Below are 17,883 nucleotides of genomic sequence, written 5' to 3'. Positions count from 1 at the left end.
TGATAGATAGATAGATGTTGTTGGTTTATTATATATACACATATCTCCAAACATGCAACACATATCTGTGGAAAAAAAAAGATCTAATCTTTTTTTTTTTTTCACAGATATAACGCGTTTCATGTTCGGGTCATTTTTGACCCGGGTTTATATGGAACACCATTAGATGTCAAAAAATACCTTCTGTAAAGTTATCTGTGAAGTTACATAAGTGTATGTAGATATATACTTCTATATATATATAATATATCTGTTTTCAGCTGTCCTCGAGAGCGTTGTCCCAGACTGATGGAGTACTACGAGATGCTGAAGGACCGTCCCAGTATTAAAGCCAGCTGGCCTCTTGAGTGGCTGGAGACACCTGAGGGTCCAGACACGTTCAAGAACCTGTGAAGAACATGTAGAACTGCATTCAGTTTAAGTTTAAGTTCAGTTTACTGTATTAAACCACAACCCTTAACTCTGGTCAGTCAAGTTTCGATTTGCCAGACGTTTAACTTTTAATCTCAATCATTCATCTTTAACACAGCAGGCCGCTTTATTTTTGAACTCAATAAGCTCATTGTTATCGTGTGTATAATGATTAACATCCACAGCTTGTTGTGTGGCACTAAAGGTTTTATCCCGTTCAGTCCAAATAAAGATCATATTCACCATCATTACAAGAAATGAATGAGATGTGGTTCAGATTTAATTTAATAGGCTTCTATACATAGCCGTCTATCAGACTAACAATTAACAACATTAACAACCATGAAGAACTTCTGTTCGGTTTAATAGATTTGAGCATCAGAACTTTTATTCTCCTTACAGTTATGCTTTTCTTGTTAATATTTGTTTGGGAAAAGTCCCATCACTTAACATATATTTTTTTGTATAAAATCACTGCTTTTTGCATCGTTTTACAAAAACGACAGTGAATATATAGATTGTTGAATATAAAAGGATCAAGAAAAAAATAGGTGGCGAGACCATACAAGTAATATGCACTTTTTACATTTTAACCAACATTTAAACCTGATCTAAAAACATCTCTCATATCTTATATAAATTAAAGTATTTTTATTGGGGTAATTGCAGAAATCAATCCTTGTTCGTTTTTTTATTTTTATTTTTAAAAGCAGTAAACGTTTTAAATAATTACTGGTCATCTTTCGCTTTAATATTTTACATTAGTTTCTTTATATCGTGCGTGATTACGTCATGTGTGAATGCAAGCTAGTGGAAAACAAGCATTTGTGGTTGAAAAGCATATAGACGTTAAATTTTATCCTCCAGGGCTCTCCGAAGACGCACTAAATTTGTGATTAGAAATTTCATCTTCCGGATCCAGTTCTATCTACCTTGAACTTAACTTTATTATTCGATGAACTACTTCATAATATTATATAAAGTTTATGTTTTAAACTTAACACATTCAAACATATTTAATACCTCATACTGACTAATTGTATGGATTCTAATTACATATTAACTATATACCTGTCCACTCCACTAACATACCTATCGTGTTGTCATCTATTATTCACACACATTATAAGGGAGAGCGCGAACGCAGTCCCCACTAGCAGAAATTATGCAGTTGAGATTCTCACATGTGGAGAATTCATAGAGGTCAGAGAGCCGAAGTGCAATGGCTGATCCTCACTCTAGGTGATCCACCTGCTTGATCATGGAGTCACCCCTGCCAGGTAAGTATGAGTTCTACACGGATCCGATCCGATACTGACTCCGCTCCACACCGATCACGTCGACGGTGAATAAACACACACCGGCGCGCTTTACACAAACAACACACACTCAGTTTATTACGAACCTCCTTTAAACCCTGAGCCACAAGAAGCGCGGAAACGATTTGAGCTTTATTTAAAAACACAAATACCCTTCGAGCCTCACACAAACGGAAACACGTCATCGGTGACGTCAGCGGCGCATCTATATATTTTAATCTTTCTGGGAGCGACACACTTGTTGCGATAACATTTTCCAATTTGAACTTGAAATATAAAGAGGATAACATTAAATATGTTTCCAGCAAATCAGAATAATTAATAATCACGCCTTTTCTGCTGCGCTGTTGGTCTCACGTATCCGCCATGTTTGTAGTTTTTTTTTTTTTGACTATTTTTAGGTGCATCTTGACATCACTGCGCGTGCTGCTGATCATGTTACGACAGTGCAGTTTCTTGATTATTACGCCGGAATTTAAGTATAGTTCCTAATCATATCGCCCTAAAAATCGCAACTTTTCCTTTTCCGCTATACTTGGTACACGATATAACTACATAAATGTCAAGTTTTAAATTGAAAAAATATCGAAACATTTTGGTCATTTTTGAACGCAATGACACTGATCTAATAGGATTAAATTATGTATGCTAAGAGTGCTATCCCTATCCCCAGAGTTGCACTTGCTTCAAATTTCAAAGGTAAAATACATTGTCAACAAAACTTTTTTTCCAAATGCATGACAAATGTTTGCACTGAGTTATGCTCCTAGAGTTTCCGCAGGTCCTTAAAAACACTAAATCGTTTAATTTTAAGGCCATGTAAACTCTTAAATGATGCACAAAGTCTTAATTATAAGTGGTCTTAAATTAAGGGACAGCAGGTTTCTAGATTTATGCTTGTTATTGTCATATTATAAATTTTGTTTTCTGCTCTTTTTCTACAGATTTTAATTATTTTAGTTTATACAATAATTAATTTGTTTCAATCCCCTAATGAAAAAAATAGAAAACATCATATTATTTGTAATGGTTTTACTGGTTATAATGAAATTGTATTGGTTTTAATGGAAACAGTAAGAGTGTTTTGGATAAAGTGGTTCTTAATGTTATAAGTCCCAAAACACACTACATGATACCATTATTTATGGGTTTTAATAGTTAAAAGTTGATGGTTTGTAGTGGTATTTGTAGTGGAAATCATTAGAAGTTCACCGTGGGGTTTGTGATGTTATATTAGCCATAAATGTGACAGGAACGTTGTAATATTGTGAGATAGTAGTGACGGATTGTAGTTTATTCTTCTTTACCCTTTTACCCCATCTGTTAAAAATCTTTAAACAATGTAAGATTTATCAGTGTATAGAGAACATGAAATGCATCGTATATTGTGACCCTTTACATTCGCTTCTGATTGTTTCTGCAGTGAATGTAGCTACACTGTCTGAGCCAAAGAGGATGGAACTGAATTTTATGAATTTGAAAAGCATTATTATTATTATTATTGTTTATTTTTTATGTAGGAGGACCCTGCTATAAAAGGGTCTCGTGGAAATCCGGCAGAATTCAACCAATATAATGACTTAGACTCTCCTGAAGTGTTTCCACTTTTGTGTCCCACATCTATCTATCTTTCTTTGTTTTCTTTTACTTGAATAGGCACCAGAAACTGAAAGCTAAATAAATGTTTTAGTGGATAAAGCTGTGTCTGTTTGCTTAACTGATTAATGTCACTTAACAAAGTTACTAAACTCTTCTGACTAGTTTTTACATTTGATAATTTAGTGGTTTTATCAACATGTTTTTATCTATCAGGCAAAATAGTTTTCTAGGGTAACACTTTACAATAAAGTTTCATTTGTTGACTGATTTATTAACTAACATTAACTATGAGCAATACATTTGATACAGTATTTATTAAAGTTTTAAAAATGTAGTTCATAAAAATACAGCAGTACGTTGTTTTTTCTTTAGTGCATTAACTAATGTTAACAAATACAGCTTTTGACTTACCGTGTAAAGAGACGTTTGTATTTCATGAGAATATTGCCCATTCGTTTTTTCCAAAAATGTTAGAAGCTAATTTTGTTTATTCGTGCCTCTCTGAGATTTTTTATTTTTTGTTAGTATTATTTATTAATTTATTATTTTGTTAGTTTATATAAACCTTTTTTGTGATTAAGATTATTATGCCTAAAATATTGTGCCCCAAATAAACTTTAAAGATTATATTTCACTGTATTATGTTTGATTGTATGCATGCATTTGCTAATTCGCTAGAAGAAGAAAAAAACTCGCTTTTACCATCTCAGAATGGCCGTATCAATTTCCAATCTTGTGTCCTTTTTCTTAGACGATAGAACAACCATAGATCGAGGAGAACAGTGCAGCTTAGATGCTGGTTTACTATCAAACGCGGGCTGGTGAGAGATTTCCTGTTTATCATGATGACGTCTAAAGTCCCCGCCAAAGGATGTAGTCCCTTTTAGCAACTTGTTAGCAACCGCCATTTTTAAGACACAATAAAGTTTATAAAAATCACAAGCAGGTTGTAACTGGTGTGTTTTATGTCACAGATGAAAACGTGAAAATATTTAGAGGCTTTGTTAACCCCAGACCTTATTTCAGGCGATTTTTGCAAAAATCTATTTAAACGACCCATAGATTTTAAGGCGACGGAACCGCAAGTGCCAAAATGCTAACTCACTTCCGCGTGTTGGCCTACAAATTGACGTCATACCTTCAGCACTCTACTACATCGAGCGTAAATTTACTAAATACAACGATTTTTACAACAAATTTCCTGATTTCATATACTTATCCGAGAGAACCATAGACAGTAAAGGGAAAGAACAGGTTCTCGGTGAAAGAATTGTATCTACCATCACTACTATATACTCAAAAGTATCTCATAGGATTCGTTTATCATTATTTCAATATGTCTACATGTTAGATAGATGTGATCAAGTGACTCCACACAGAAAATTATTTATGATCAGCTTTATCCAATATTCATTTTACTGATCTAATGTATCAACTAATTTTTGTACACATAATAAGGGAGAGCGCGAACGCAGTCCCCACTAGCAGAAATTATGCAGTTGAGATTCTCACATGTGGAGAATTCATAGAGGTCAGAGAGCCGGAGTGCAATGGCTGATCCTCACTCTAGGTGATCCACCTGCTTGATCATGGAGTCACCCCTGCCAGGTAAGTATGAGTTCTACACGGATCCGATCCGATACTGACTCCGCTCCACACCGATCACGTCGACGGTGAATAAACACACACCGGCGCGCTTTACACAAACAACACATGCTCAGTTTATTACGACCCTCCTTTACTTGAAAAAAAGCGCGGTAACAATTTGAGCTTTATGAAAAACTCAAATACCCTTCGCGCCTCACACAAACGGAATACAATTTGAGCTTTATCAAAAACACAAAAACACACACGTAATACGTCACGTCTATTATATTTAATCTCACGTCCATTATGGGAGCAACACAAAGCTCCGATAACATTTTTTTACTTGCACGTAAAATATAACGCGGATAACATTAAATGCATGTTTTTCAGCAGATCAGAATGATTAATAATCGCGCCTTTCTGTTGCACTGTCGGTCTCGATTATCCGCCATGTTTGTAGTTTTTAACACTTTTAATTAGGGCTCAAGCCTGGAGGGCGAGAGCCCTATTGTTTTCCTTAGGATTATTTTTTATTATTATTATTATTAGGGCTCAAGCCCGAAGGCGAAGGCGAAGGCGAAGAGCCCTATTGTTCTTCTAAGGATTATTAGGGCTCAAGCCCGAAGGGGCGAAGAGCCCTATTGTTCTTCTAAGGATTATTCTTATTATTTTTTTTATTTTTTTATTAAACCTTCCGGGGGTTTTTAGGGGCCTTAACAAAAAAATTGGCAATTGAAAATTGGCACACACATTGGAATCTGCGGCCATCAGGACGCCGCAGAGGCTGGGACCCGGGCGTGGCACAGGGACTCTACAGCGCCCCCTGGAACACCTTCAGAAATCTTGAACCATAGCTCACACAGACTTGCATGTATTTATATGAAACTCGGTACACTTATAGATCTCATTGAGCCGAACAACTTTCACACTTTATGTCATAGGCTCCGCCCAACAGGAAGTCAGCTATTCAGGGCTGTTTAAAAAAAGCATGCTCTGGAATTTGAAATACTCCTCTGAGGTTTTCAACCCGTTCGCCACGAAACTCTGTGAACATGATCTCAAGACATTGGGGATGAAAAATTGCGAGGGGATTTTTGATATCTCGAACGGTTTGCCCGTAGCGAGGCGTGGAAATTATGGCGAGAAATGAGAAACAGGAAATGTCTAATAACATCCACATACATTTCCTGAATTTGATCAAACTTCATTGGTTTGTTCGTTGTATGATACCGATCGTATATATGTGACTATTAAGAGTCAACGTTATAGCGCCACCAACTGGCAGCAGGAAGTGAGTCATTTTCAAAATGTTTTGAATTCAGCATCTTATTTTTACTCGATTTACTTAAAACTTCATCAGAATAATGACAAAACACGGCCGATGTAAATCTGTTGTGGGGATATTGATATCTAATATGGCGTTGCCATGGCAACGTGTCAAACTTGAATGTTCTGTTATGATGAGTTTGAGGCAGACAACAACCTCAGATTTACATGAAACTCAAAACACATATCAGTATTAGTGATAGCTAGACAATGGCAAAAGCTTTTAAAAGGGCGTGAAGGAGGCACTCTATAGCGCCACCTTTTGTCAAAAGTGGGGGGTTTAGTTTTAGCTACAGACACCAAACTTGGTACATAAATTGTTCTTATCAAGACGGACAACTTTCTAATTCACAGTCATCAGCTACGACCAACAGGAAGTCGGCTATTTTGATTTGAATATTTAAATTGAGCTCTGATTTAATGCATTCTCCTCAGAGGAAATGTTCACTATACTCACCAAACTTTGTCTACATGTTGAAAAAACATTGAGGAACTTAAATTGCGAAGAGATTTTGGTTAGCTTGAACGGTTTTGTCGTGGTGATTTTTTGAAATGACTGTAAAAAGGAATCATTAATTGTCTTGTATTTTTAAATTGCAGCTTCCAAACACTTAAAAAAAATTTCATACAGAGATCAAATCATTCTGAGGACATATGCTTAGTTTCATGACTTTACAACACTGTATGATTAAAAGAAAATTAAAAAACTGTCAGACATCTCAACTCACTCTGTCCCTCTGTTTGAGCAATGTATGTGTGCTGACTGAGTGCATGTGTGTGTGTGAGTGTGTGTGTGTGAGTGGGGGATGGGGATGAGCTGAGTGGCAGACAAAATGAGAGAGAGAAAGAGAGAGAGAGAGACTTAATCATCTCTTTAATCACCAGAAAAAAAAATGTATTTTAAATTGTTATTTTTTGTTGCTGTTGCTAACATTGCTGTTTTCATTACAGCTTAAGAAATCTCTTAGGCCTTATCCTTTTCTGACAGTTTCAGGAATTAAAAACAAAATTCTAAAAATACTTATTTGTGCTGCAAATAATAATTTCAACTCATTTGATACTGACCTATTCCATCCTGTGACATGACATGTATCTACGTTTTTAAAATCTCATGGATGTAACAGTAAAACTGTTCAGTTCACAGATCAAGACTAAGCTTCTTTCACAAATGCTTATAAGTCATTAAAGGATTTAATAACACTGTAAAATAATGTCTAATTTGTTAACATTAGTAAATGCATTGGTAACACTTTATAATAACTGCACTCATTAGTAAATAGTCAGTTTATGCTTTATAAAGCCTTGTCCCAATATTAATAGTCAGTAGTAAGCAGTTTATAAATACAGCTATAAATAGCTTGTTCTTGGTTTATAAGCACATTTATTAAAAAGGAGAGTAAAGGGTCAGTTATCTTCCTATGAAAAATAAAAAAAAATAAAAAAATAAACAACACAGATTGATACAGAACTCAGAAATTTTATTGTGGATTTATGATAAAATCAGCATGTAAAAATGAATTCATACTCCTCCGAGAAGACACAAGTAGTTCACACCAAACTTTTTCAACATGATGCTAATATACTGAAGATGTTAAATTGCGAATGGGTTTAGGATACCATAAATGGTGTGGCCATAGCGATTTATTAAAGTAACATAAGAAAATACAATAGTTATTTTACGATATCTTTACAATTTTTCATTTCAACTCTTCATAATTTTTTATATATGTAGAAGTCATCATTTGAAGGAAGCACAGTAAGTTTCATAGCTTTATCATTTTCAAGAGCCAGCATAAAATTAAAACTATCATAACTTATAAATCAAGCTTGCAATTCTTAGTACCAATAATGGCCACCAGATGGAGCTATAGGATTACTTTTAAATAATTATTGTAGAAACGAGTATGATTTAAATCATTTTTAGAAATCTTTCAAAGAAAAATAATATGAATTTTATGTATTTACTGATAAAATGACCCTCACTTAATTAGAATAACAAGCTGAAGTATTGTCAACTGTATATTAAGAAATAATTCTTTATAGGCCTTACGGACAGATAAGTTTTGAGTGACTCTTGAAGGTTCAGCCCCACATCCTCTTTTACCACTGTTTAAAAAATTTATCTTACAGAACAGGTGCGAATGATTTTGGATAGCTTGAATGGTTTTGTCGTGGTGATTTATTGAAATAACAGTAAAAAAGTAACCAGTAAATGTCTTTTATTTTTTTAAAGTGCAGCTTCTAAACACTTCAAAAAAATGTACACATAGAAGACAAGTCATTCTGAGGAAATATGCATAGTTTCATGACTATACAACACTATATGGATGATAGAAAATTAAAAAACTATCAAACATCTGATGTCACTCTGTCCCTCTGTCACTGTGGGTAATGTGTGTGTGTGTAAGTGAATTAGGTGTGAAACTATCAGGGAGCATTTAGTCTCCAGCGCCAACATTTTACAGAACTGCCACATTCCTGGAGTCTCAGAATTACAATGTGTCAGGTTCTGAGAGATCTAAGATTCCAAAAAATGATTTAATTATAATACCATGAAGTATTGTGAAATACTATATATTAAGACTTTATATATAGGCTTTATGAACAGATTAGAGTGACTCGTGAAGGACCAGCACCACCTCCTCTTGTCCAATGGTTTGAGGAATATATCTTCCAGAATCCGGGATTAAAGGGGGGGTGAAATGCTATTTCATGCATACTGAGTTTTTTACACTGTTAAAGAGTTGGATTCCCATGCTAAACATGAACAAAGTTTCAAAAATTAAGTTGTTCGTTTGAAGGAGTATTTTTGTTCCAAAAAAACCTCTTCCGGTTTGTCACAAGTTTCGGAAAGTTTTTTTCGAGTATGGCTCTGTGTGACGTTAGATGGAGCGGAATTTCCTTATATGGGTCCTAAGTGCGCGCTCTTCTGCCGGAAGAGTGCGCTCCTGTATAGCAGAGCACTGAGAGGCTGAGCACAGCCTGATCAGAGCGAGAGCGTCGCGAAAAGTCACAAAAGAAGTGTGTTTTTGGTTGCCAGGGCAAGACAACCCTGCACAGATTACCAAAAGAGAAACAGCATTAAGGGACCAGTGGATGGAGTTTATTTTTACAGAGCATCAACGGAGTTGTGCAAGTGTTTTTGTTTGTTCCCTGCATTTCGGATTGCACATCGTTTATTTCTTAAGGATAATGCAGTCCCAACGAAAAAGGGTCACGATCGTGTGTTGGAACCACATGCGGTGAGTACAACTGCTTCAAATATCTCTGTGTTGTTAACTTAGCTATCAGTGCGTAAGCACATCAAGTAAACAACATGCAATGTTGTCATCAAACTGCACTTTCCACATGTACAGCTTAAAAAAAAAAAAAAAAGACGACATAAAGTGGAACTTAGTCATTTTCCAGAATCGCTAAGCAAATATATACAGTTTCAGTACATACCACATAGAGACGCCTTTGCTGATGCTGCTCTTGTTAAATTTCAGCCTCTGGATCTGTGTCACAGCTTCCACATGCTCTCAACTCAAAAGCCTTCTGGCGCTCGTGATTCTTTAGTTCCGCCCACACGTCACGCCTCTAGGCGCTCGTGTTTTTCCGGTAAAAATCGGTACAGACTATCTTTCTCTTATAAATATAATAAAAATAAAGACTTTTTGGAGTTATGAAGGATGCAGTACTACTCTATAGGTACTCAAGATTAACAGGATATTGAGTGAAAACGAGCATTTCACCCCCCCTTTAAGATTTAGGAGCTCTTTTTTATTCCACCTCCTTTCCTGAAAGTCTGTCTTGCAGAAATGACTAAAAATTAATCTTCACATTAATTCCTAATTTTTTTGCAATTCTTTTTGTCAGTTCTTCTTGACCTGTTTTTTTCTTCTTCTTTTCTGACCTCATGACCCAGTCAGCATTTTTTGTACAATGGCCAAGTCTTAACTTCTCAATTTCTGTATTGCATTTGTGTTTGATATTTCTCATAGGCTTTACAGTTTGAGTTAAAACTCTTTTTTAGCGCATTTCATCTGTAAAAGAAAACATGCCCAATAATTCTGCACACATGAATATAAGGAGTTTTTCTCTTCCAGCTTTCCTGGACTATTGTATAGCACTCATAAATGATTAAATAAAAAATAATGGTAGTTATTAAGATTGATATGGTTTGGAATTGGTAAAATGTGCTTGGAAAAAAATCACAATAAAACAATGTTTTAATGTTTAAGTTTGGAATATTAACTGACATGAATGAATGCTATATAAATATTGTTCATGTTAACTAGGGATGCACCGAAATTTCGGCCACTGAAAATTTTCGGCCAAAAATGGCCTTTTCGGTTTTCGGCCGATAGACTTTTATCGCCGAAACAACACGGCCGAAATGTTGTGATGACGCAAACAGAAACCGCGACCTGCACGTGCACCTGCATAGCAAAGACCACGAGCTCCCCGCGACATTCACTTAACACCAGTGAGAACATTCTCTCTCTTCGTATTCCTTTATTCGCAGCACTAAAGCGTCTCCTAACAAAGAGATTAAGACGGACCACGAAGTAAAAACAAAGAAAAGTACAGTCTTATAGAGTCTGTTAGCACACGTCTCACTGAGATCTTTTCGGATCCTCTGCACTTAATTGCGAATGTGCTTGATCCGCGTTATAATGACCATTACTTGGATGCGGAAATAAGGCAGCGCGCACGAGAAATGATCCAGGCCGCGCTGGATGCGGAGAACCCGCGTGGAGACGGAGAAGCGCCAAGCGCAGGAGACAGATCAGAGCGCAGAAAAAAAGACTGGTCTCTGCACCAGATGAGTGGCATGCACCATCGTTGTCTGATATGTTCAGTGGAATTCTGCAAGAAAGTGCCTCAAATAATAATAATACGTTGGCTATTTTGTTCTTATACACACACACAAACATATATACATACATAATATCAGATTGTAGCCATATTTATGCTAGATTTTCTGCTAGATTTCTGCTTTAATTTGATAAAAATGTTTATTTATGCCCTGGCCCTATTTAAATACACTCTCTCAAATATTTCTCAAATGTCAGGCAGATGACAAGCTCAACTGCTCAACAGCTAGATGGTTATCTGTCTGAAGTCCCCATCCCCAGAAGTGATAACAGTCTTGCCAAATGGAGAAGTAATGCACTTTCTAGTCCTACATAGAAAAATTTCAAATGCACTTCACCTAAATGCACTTTGTTTTTATGAGAGAACTGTTCATTTTAAAACCTTTCTGCAGCCAGTAGGCCTGTACATTATTATTAAATTTACACATGAGTGGGATAAATTTTTAATTTGAATTTTATTTTATACTGTGCATTGTTGCAATGTGCTTAATAAATATTTACATCATTTGTAATTATGTATTTTTATGTTTTTTTTTTTTAATAAGTTATGTAATTGTAATTATCTTTGAAACTTTAATATTAATTTATGCAATTGCAATGTCTTAATTTTAGTAAAGTTAGTACACGGTCATAGCAATAAATGCAATGGTATTAATAATTGGCATAATTTATTTCGGTGTTTCGGTTTCGGTTTTCGGCCTTGGTTTTCTCTTTTTCGGTTTTCGGTTACGGCCAAGAATTTTCATTTCGGTGCATCCCTAATATTAACATAATGTTTAGAAATGAAATATTATTGTAAAGTGTCACTAAAGTTATATATATTGTTCTGTGAATGTGATTTTAAAGTCTTGATGATTCTGATTAACCCTTTAACTGCCTTATCCTTTAAAACCTCACTGCCAGAGGGATATTGTGAATGCATGTGCCCGCTGGGCACAGTTTACCTGATGCCACCGGGGTGGCGATGGCATTGGTGGCTTGAGCCCGCCATCGCTGCTTGCAGCTATATTTAGGGCTCAAGCCCGAAGGGGCGAAGAGCCCTATTGTTCTTCTAAGGATTATTTAGGGCTCAAGCCTGGAGGGCGAGAGCCCTATTGTTTTCCTTAGGATTATTTTTAGGGCTCAAGCCCAAAGGGCGAGAGGCCTATTGTTTTCCTTAGGATTATTTTTTATTATTATTATTATTATTATTATTATTAGGGCTCAAGCCTGGAGGGCGAGAGCCCTATTGTTTTCCTTAGGATTATTTGTTATTATTATTATTATTAGGGCTCAAGCCCGAAGGGGCGAAGAGCCCTATTGTTCTTCTAAGGATTATTCTTATTATTTTTTTTATTTTTTATTTAACCTTCCGGGGGTTTTTAGGGGCCTTAACATGCTCAAAAACTCTTGAAAATTGGCACACACATTGGAATCTGCGGCCATCAGGACGCCGCAGAGGCTGGCACCCGGGCGTGGCACAGGGACTCTACAGCGCCCCCTGGAACACCTTCAGAAATCTTGAACCATAGCTCACACAGACTTGCATGTATTTATATGAAACTCGGTACACTTATAGATCTCATTGAGCCGAACAACTTTCACACTTTATGTCATAGGCTCCGCCCAACAGGAAGTCAGCTATTCAGGGCTGTTTAAAAAAAGCATGCTCTGGAATTTGAAATACTCCTCTGAGGTTTTCAACCCGTTCGCCACGAAACTCGGTGAACATGATCTCAAGACATTGGGGACGAAAAATTGCGAGGGGATTTTTGATATCTTGAACGGTTTGCCCGTGGTGAGGCGTTGAAATTATGGCGAGAAATGAGAAACAGGAAATGTCTAATAACATCCACATACATTTCCTGAATTTGATCAAACTTCATGGGTTTGTTCGTTGTATGATACCGATTGTATATATGTGACTATTAAGAGTCAACGTTATAGCGCCACCAACTGGCAGCAGGAAGTGAGTCATTTTCAAAATGTTTTGAATTCAGCATCTTATTTTTACTCGATTTACTTAAAACTTCATCAGAATAATGACAAAACACGGCCGATGTAAATCTGTTGTGGGGATATTGATATCTAATATGGCGTTGCCATGGCAACGTGTCAAACTTGAATGTTCTGTTATGATGAGTTTGAGGCAGACACCAACCTCAGATTTACATGAAACTCAAAACACATATCAGTATTAGTGATAGCTAGACAATGGCAAAAGCTTTTAAAAGGGCGTGAAGGAGGCATGCTATAGCGCCACCTTTTGTCAAAAGTGGGGGGTTTAGTTTTAGCTACAGACACCAAACTTGGTACATAAATTGTTCTTATCAAGACAGACAACTTTCTAATTCACAGTCATCAGCTACGACCAACAGGAAGTCGGCTATTTTGATTTGAATATTTAAATTGAGCTCTGATTTAATGCATTCTCCTCAGAGGAAATGTTCACTATACTCACCAAACTTTGTCTACATGTTGAAAAAACATTGAGGAACTTAAATTGCGAACGGATTTTGGTTAGCTTGAACCGTTTTGTCGTGGTGATTTTTTGAAATGACAGTAAAAAGGGAATCATTAATTGTCTTGTATTTTTAAATTGCAGCTTCCAAACACTTAAAAAAAAATTCATACAGAGATCAAATCATTCTGAGGACATATGCATAGTTTCATGACCTTACAACACTGTATGATTAAAAGAAAATTAAAAAAAACTGTCAGACATCTCAACTCAGTCTGTCCCTCTGTTTGAGCAATGTATGTGTGCTGACTGAGTGCATGTGTGTGTGTGAGTGTGTGAGTGGGGGATGGGCATGAGCTGAGTGGCAGACACAATGAGAGAGAGAGAGAGACTGAATCATCTCTTTAATCACCAGAAAAAAAATGTATTTTAAATTGTTATTTTTTGTTGCTGTTGCTAACATTGCTGTTTTCATTACAGCTTAAGAAATCTCTTAGGCCTTATCCTTTTCTGACAGTTTCAGGAATTAAAAACAAAATTCTAAAAATACTTATTTGTGCTGCAAATAATAATTTCAACTCATTTGATACTGACCTATTCCATCCTGTGACATGACATGTATCTACATTTTTAAAATCTCATGGATGTAACAGTAAAACTGTTCAGTTCACAGATCAAGACTAAGCTTCTTTCACAAATGCTTATAAGTCATTAAAGGATTTAATAACACTTTAAAATAATGTCTAATTTGTTAACATTAGTAAATGCATTGGTAACACTTTATAATAACTGCACTCATTAGTAAATAGTCAGTTTATGCTTTATAAAGCCTTGTCCCAATATTAATAGTCAGTAGTAAGCAGTTTATAAATACAGCTATAAATAGCTTGTTCTTGGTTTATAAGCACATTTATTAAAAAGGAGAGTAATCTTTTCAGTTATCTTCCTATGAAAAATAAAAAAAATAAAAATAAACAAACAACAACACAGATTGATACAGAACTCAGAAATTTTATTGTGGATTTATGATAAAATCAGCATGTAAAAATGAATTCATACTCCTCCGAGAAGACATAAGTAGTTCACACCAAACTTTTTCAACATGATGCTAATATACTGAAGATGTTAAATTGCGAATGGGTTTAGGATACCTTAAATGGTGTGGCCATAGCGATTTATTAAAGTAACATAAAAAAATACAATAGTTATTTTACGATATCTTTAAAATTTTTCATTTCAACTCTTCATAATTTTTTATATATGTAGAAGTCATCATTTGAAGGAAGCACAGTAAGTTTCATAGCTTTATCATTTTCAAGAGCCAGCATAAAATTAAAACTATCATAACTTATAAATCAAGCTTGCAATTCTTAGTACCAATAATGGCCACCAGATGGAGCTATAGGATTACTTTTAAATAATTATTGTAGAAACGAGTATGATTTAAATCATTTATAGAAATCTTTCAAAGAAAAATAATATGAATTTTATGTATTTACTGATAAAATGACCCTCACTTAATTAGAATAACAAGCTGAAGTATTGTGAACCGTATATTAAGAATAATTCTTTATAGGCTTTATGGACAGATAAGTTTTGAGTGACTCTTGAAGGTTCAGCCCCACATCCTCTTTTACCACTGTTTAAAGAATGTATCTTACAGTACAGGTGCGGATGAATTTTGAATGGCTTGAATGGTTTTGTCGTGGTGATTTATTGAAATAACAGTAAAAAAGTAACCAGTAAATGTCTTTTTATTTTTTTAAAGTGCAGCTTCTAAACACTTCAAAAAAATGTACACATAGAAGACCAGTCATTCTGAGGAAATATGCATAGTTTCATGACTATACAACACTATATGGATGATAGAAAATTAAAAACCTATCATACATCTGATGTCACTCTGTCCCTCTGTCACTGTGGGTAATGTGTGTGTGTGTGTGTGTGTGTGTTTGTGTGTGTTAAGTGAATTAGGTGTGAAACTATCAGGGAGCATTTAGTCTCCAGTGCCAACATTTTACAGAACTGCCACTTTCTTGGAGTCTCAGAATTACAATGTGTCAGGTTCTGAGAAATAAAAGATTCCAAAAAATGATTTAATTAGAATACCATGAAGTATTGTGAAATACTATATATTAAGACTTTATATATAGGCTTTATGAACAGATTAGAGTGACTTGTGAAGGACCAGCACCACCTCCTCTTGTCCGATGGTTTGAGGAATATATCTTCCAGAATCCGGGATTAAGATTTAGGAGCTCATTTTTATTCCACCTCCTTTCCTGAAAGTCTGTCTTGCAGAATTGACTCTTCACAATCTTAATAAAAAATTAATCTTCACATTAATTCCTAATTATTTTGCAATTCTTTTTGTCAGTTCTTCTTGACCTGTTTTTTTTCTTCTTCTTTTCTGACCTCATGACCCAGTCAGCATTTTTGTACAATGGTCAAGTCTTAACTTATGCATTTCTGTATTGCATTTGTGTTTGATATTTCTCATGGGTATTTCATAATTTTCGACTTTGAGTTAAAACAGTTTGAGTTAAAACTCTTTTTTAGCGCATTTCATCTGTAAAAGAAAACATGCCTAATAATTCTGCACATGAATATAAGGAGTTTTTCTCTTCCAGCTTTCCTGGACTATTGTATAGCACTCATGAAAGATTAAATAAAAAATAATGGTAGTTATTAAGATTGATATGGTTTGGAATTGGTAAAATGTGCTTGGAAAAAATCACAATAAAACAATGTTTTAATGTTTAAGTTTGGAATATTAACTGACATGAATGAATGCTATATAAATATTGTTCATGTTAACATAATGTTTATAAATAAAATCTTATTGTAAAGTGTTACTAATATATATATATATATATATATATATATATATATATATATATATATTGTTCTGTGAATGTGATTTTTAAAGTCTAGATGATTCGGATTAATCCTTTAACCGCCATATCCGTTAAAACCTCACTGCCAGAGGGATATTGTGAATGCATGTGCCCGCTGGGCACAGTTTACCTGATGCCACCGGGGTGGCGATGGCATTGGTGGCTTGAGCCCGCCATCGCTGCTTGCAGCTATATTTATTATTTATTATTATTATTTTTCTTCAAGGTTTTGGGGGCTTTTGGGGCCCTTAACATGCTTAAAAAGTCTTGAAAATTGGCACACACATTGGAACCTGCGGCCATTAGGGCCGGGCAGAGACTGATACACGGGCGTGGCACAGGGGCTCTACAGCGCCCCCTGGAATATGGAGGGGCATATATCATACATACTTGTACGTAGACACACGAAACTCGGTACACATATAGAACTCATCAATACAAACAACTTTCGTATTGCATATCATAGGCTCCGCCCAACAGGAAGTTGGCTATTTGGGGTTTATTATTCATATTTGTCGTCAAAGTTGTGGGGGCTTTTGGGGTCCTTAACATACTCAAAAACTCTTGAAAGTTTGCTCACACTTTGGAATCTGTGGCCTTAAGGAGCCTGCAGAGGCTGGGACCTGGGCGTGGCACAGGGGCTCTACAGCGCCCCCTGGAACACAGTCATAAATGTTGATGTATAGCTCACACATACTTGCACGTATTAATATGAAACTCAGTACACATTTAGATCTCATCGTGCCGAACAACTTGCGTATTGCATGTTATAGGCTCCGCCCAACAGGAAGTCAGCTATTTAGAGTTATGTAAAAAGCATATGCTCTGGAATTTGAAATACTTGTCATAGGTTTTTTACTCGATTGCCGCCAAACTCGGTCAACATGATCTCAAGACAATGGGGATGAAAAATTGCCAGGGGATTTTTGATATCTCAAACGGTTTGCTCGTGGCGAGGCGTTGAAATTATGGCGAGAAATGAGAAACAGGAAGTGTCTAATACCATCCACATACATTTCCTGATTTTAATCAAACTTCATCAGATTATTCATTGTATGATGTCGATCGCATATATGTGACTATTAGGAGTCAAAGTTATAGCGCCACCAACTGGCAGCAGGAAGTGTGTCATTTTCAAAATGCTTTGTATTCAGCATCTTATTTTTACTCGATTTGCTTCAAACTTCATCAGAATAATGTTAAAACACAGCCTATATTAATCTGCTAGGGGGATATTGATATCTAAAAATATTGTTGCCGTGGCAACATGTCAAACTTGAATACTTCTCAGGTGATTTTAAGGCATATAACATACTTAGAATTTCATGAAATTCAGAACACATATCAGTATTTATGATAACTAGACACTGGCAAAAGTTCATAAGAGGGCGTGGAAGAGGCACTCTATAGCGCCACCTTTTGTCAAAAGTGGGGGGGTTAGTTTT

At 35.7% G+C, this 17,883-nt stretch overlaps 2 protein-coding genes and 2 non-coding genes across 4 annotated transcripts in view; 1 reads left to right on the top strand and 3 right to left on the bottom strand.

The window, feature by feature from the left end:
• The window catches only part of LOC127935227 (glutathione S-transferase A), a 232,949-nt gene extending 232,280 nt beyond the window's left edge, over positions 1 to 669 (top strand). The window contains exon 6 of the mRNA XM_052532916.1: positions 261 to 669. Within this exon, the coding sequence (XP_052388876.1) occupies positions 261 to 393 (133 nt within the window). The 3' untranslated portion in view covers positions 394 to 669. The remainder of the gene's footprint in view (positions 1 to 260) is intronic.
• Positions 1 to 17,883, bottom strand: part of akap9 (A kinase (PRKA) anchor protein 9) — a 224,801-nt gene that overhangs the window by 1,510 nt on the left and 205,408 nt on the right. The window lies entirely within an intron of this gene.
• Positions 1,539 to 1,699, bottom strand: LOC127936272 (U1 spliceosomal RNA). The gene has a single exon (XR_008148237.1). It is a non-coding gene; the product is annotated as a U1 spliceosomal RNA (small nuclear RNA).
• LOC127936278 (U1 spliceosomal RNA) lies at positions 4,785 to 4,945 on the bottom strand. Its single transcript, XR_008148242.1, has one exon. It is a non-coding gene; the product is annotated as a U1 spliceosomal RNA (small nuclear RNA).

Source organism: Carassius gibelio, chromosome A19, assembly GCF_023724105.1.
Source record: "Carassius gibelio isolate Cgi1373 ecotype wild population from Czech Republic chromosome A19, carGib1.2-hapl.c, whole genome shotgun sequence".
NCBI classification, from domain to species: Eukaryota; Metazoa; Chordata; class Actinopteri; order Cypriniformes; family Cyprinidae; genus Carassius; species Carassius gibelio.
Note: the sequence above shows the minus strand (reverse complement) of the source record. Positions and strands in the feature narration are given on the sequence as shown.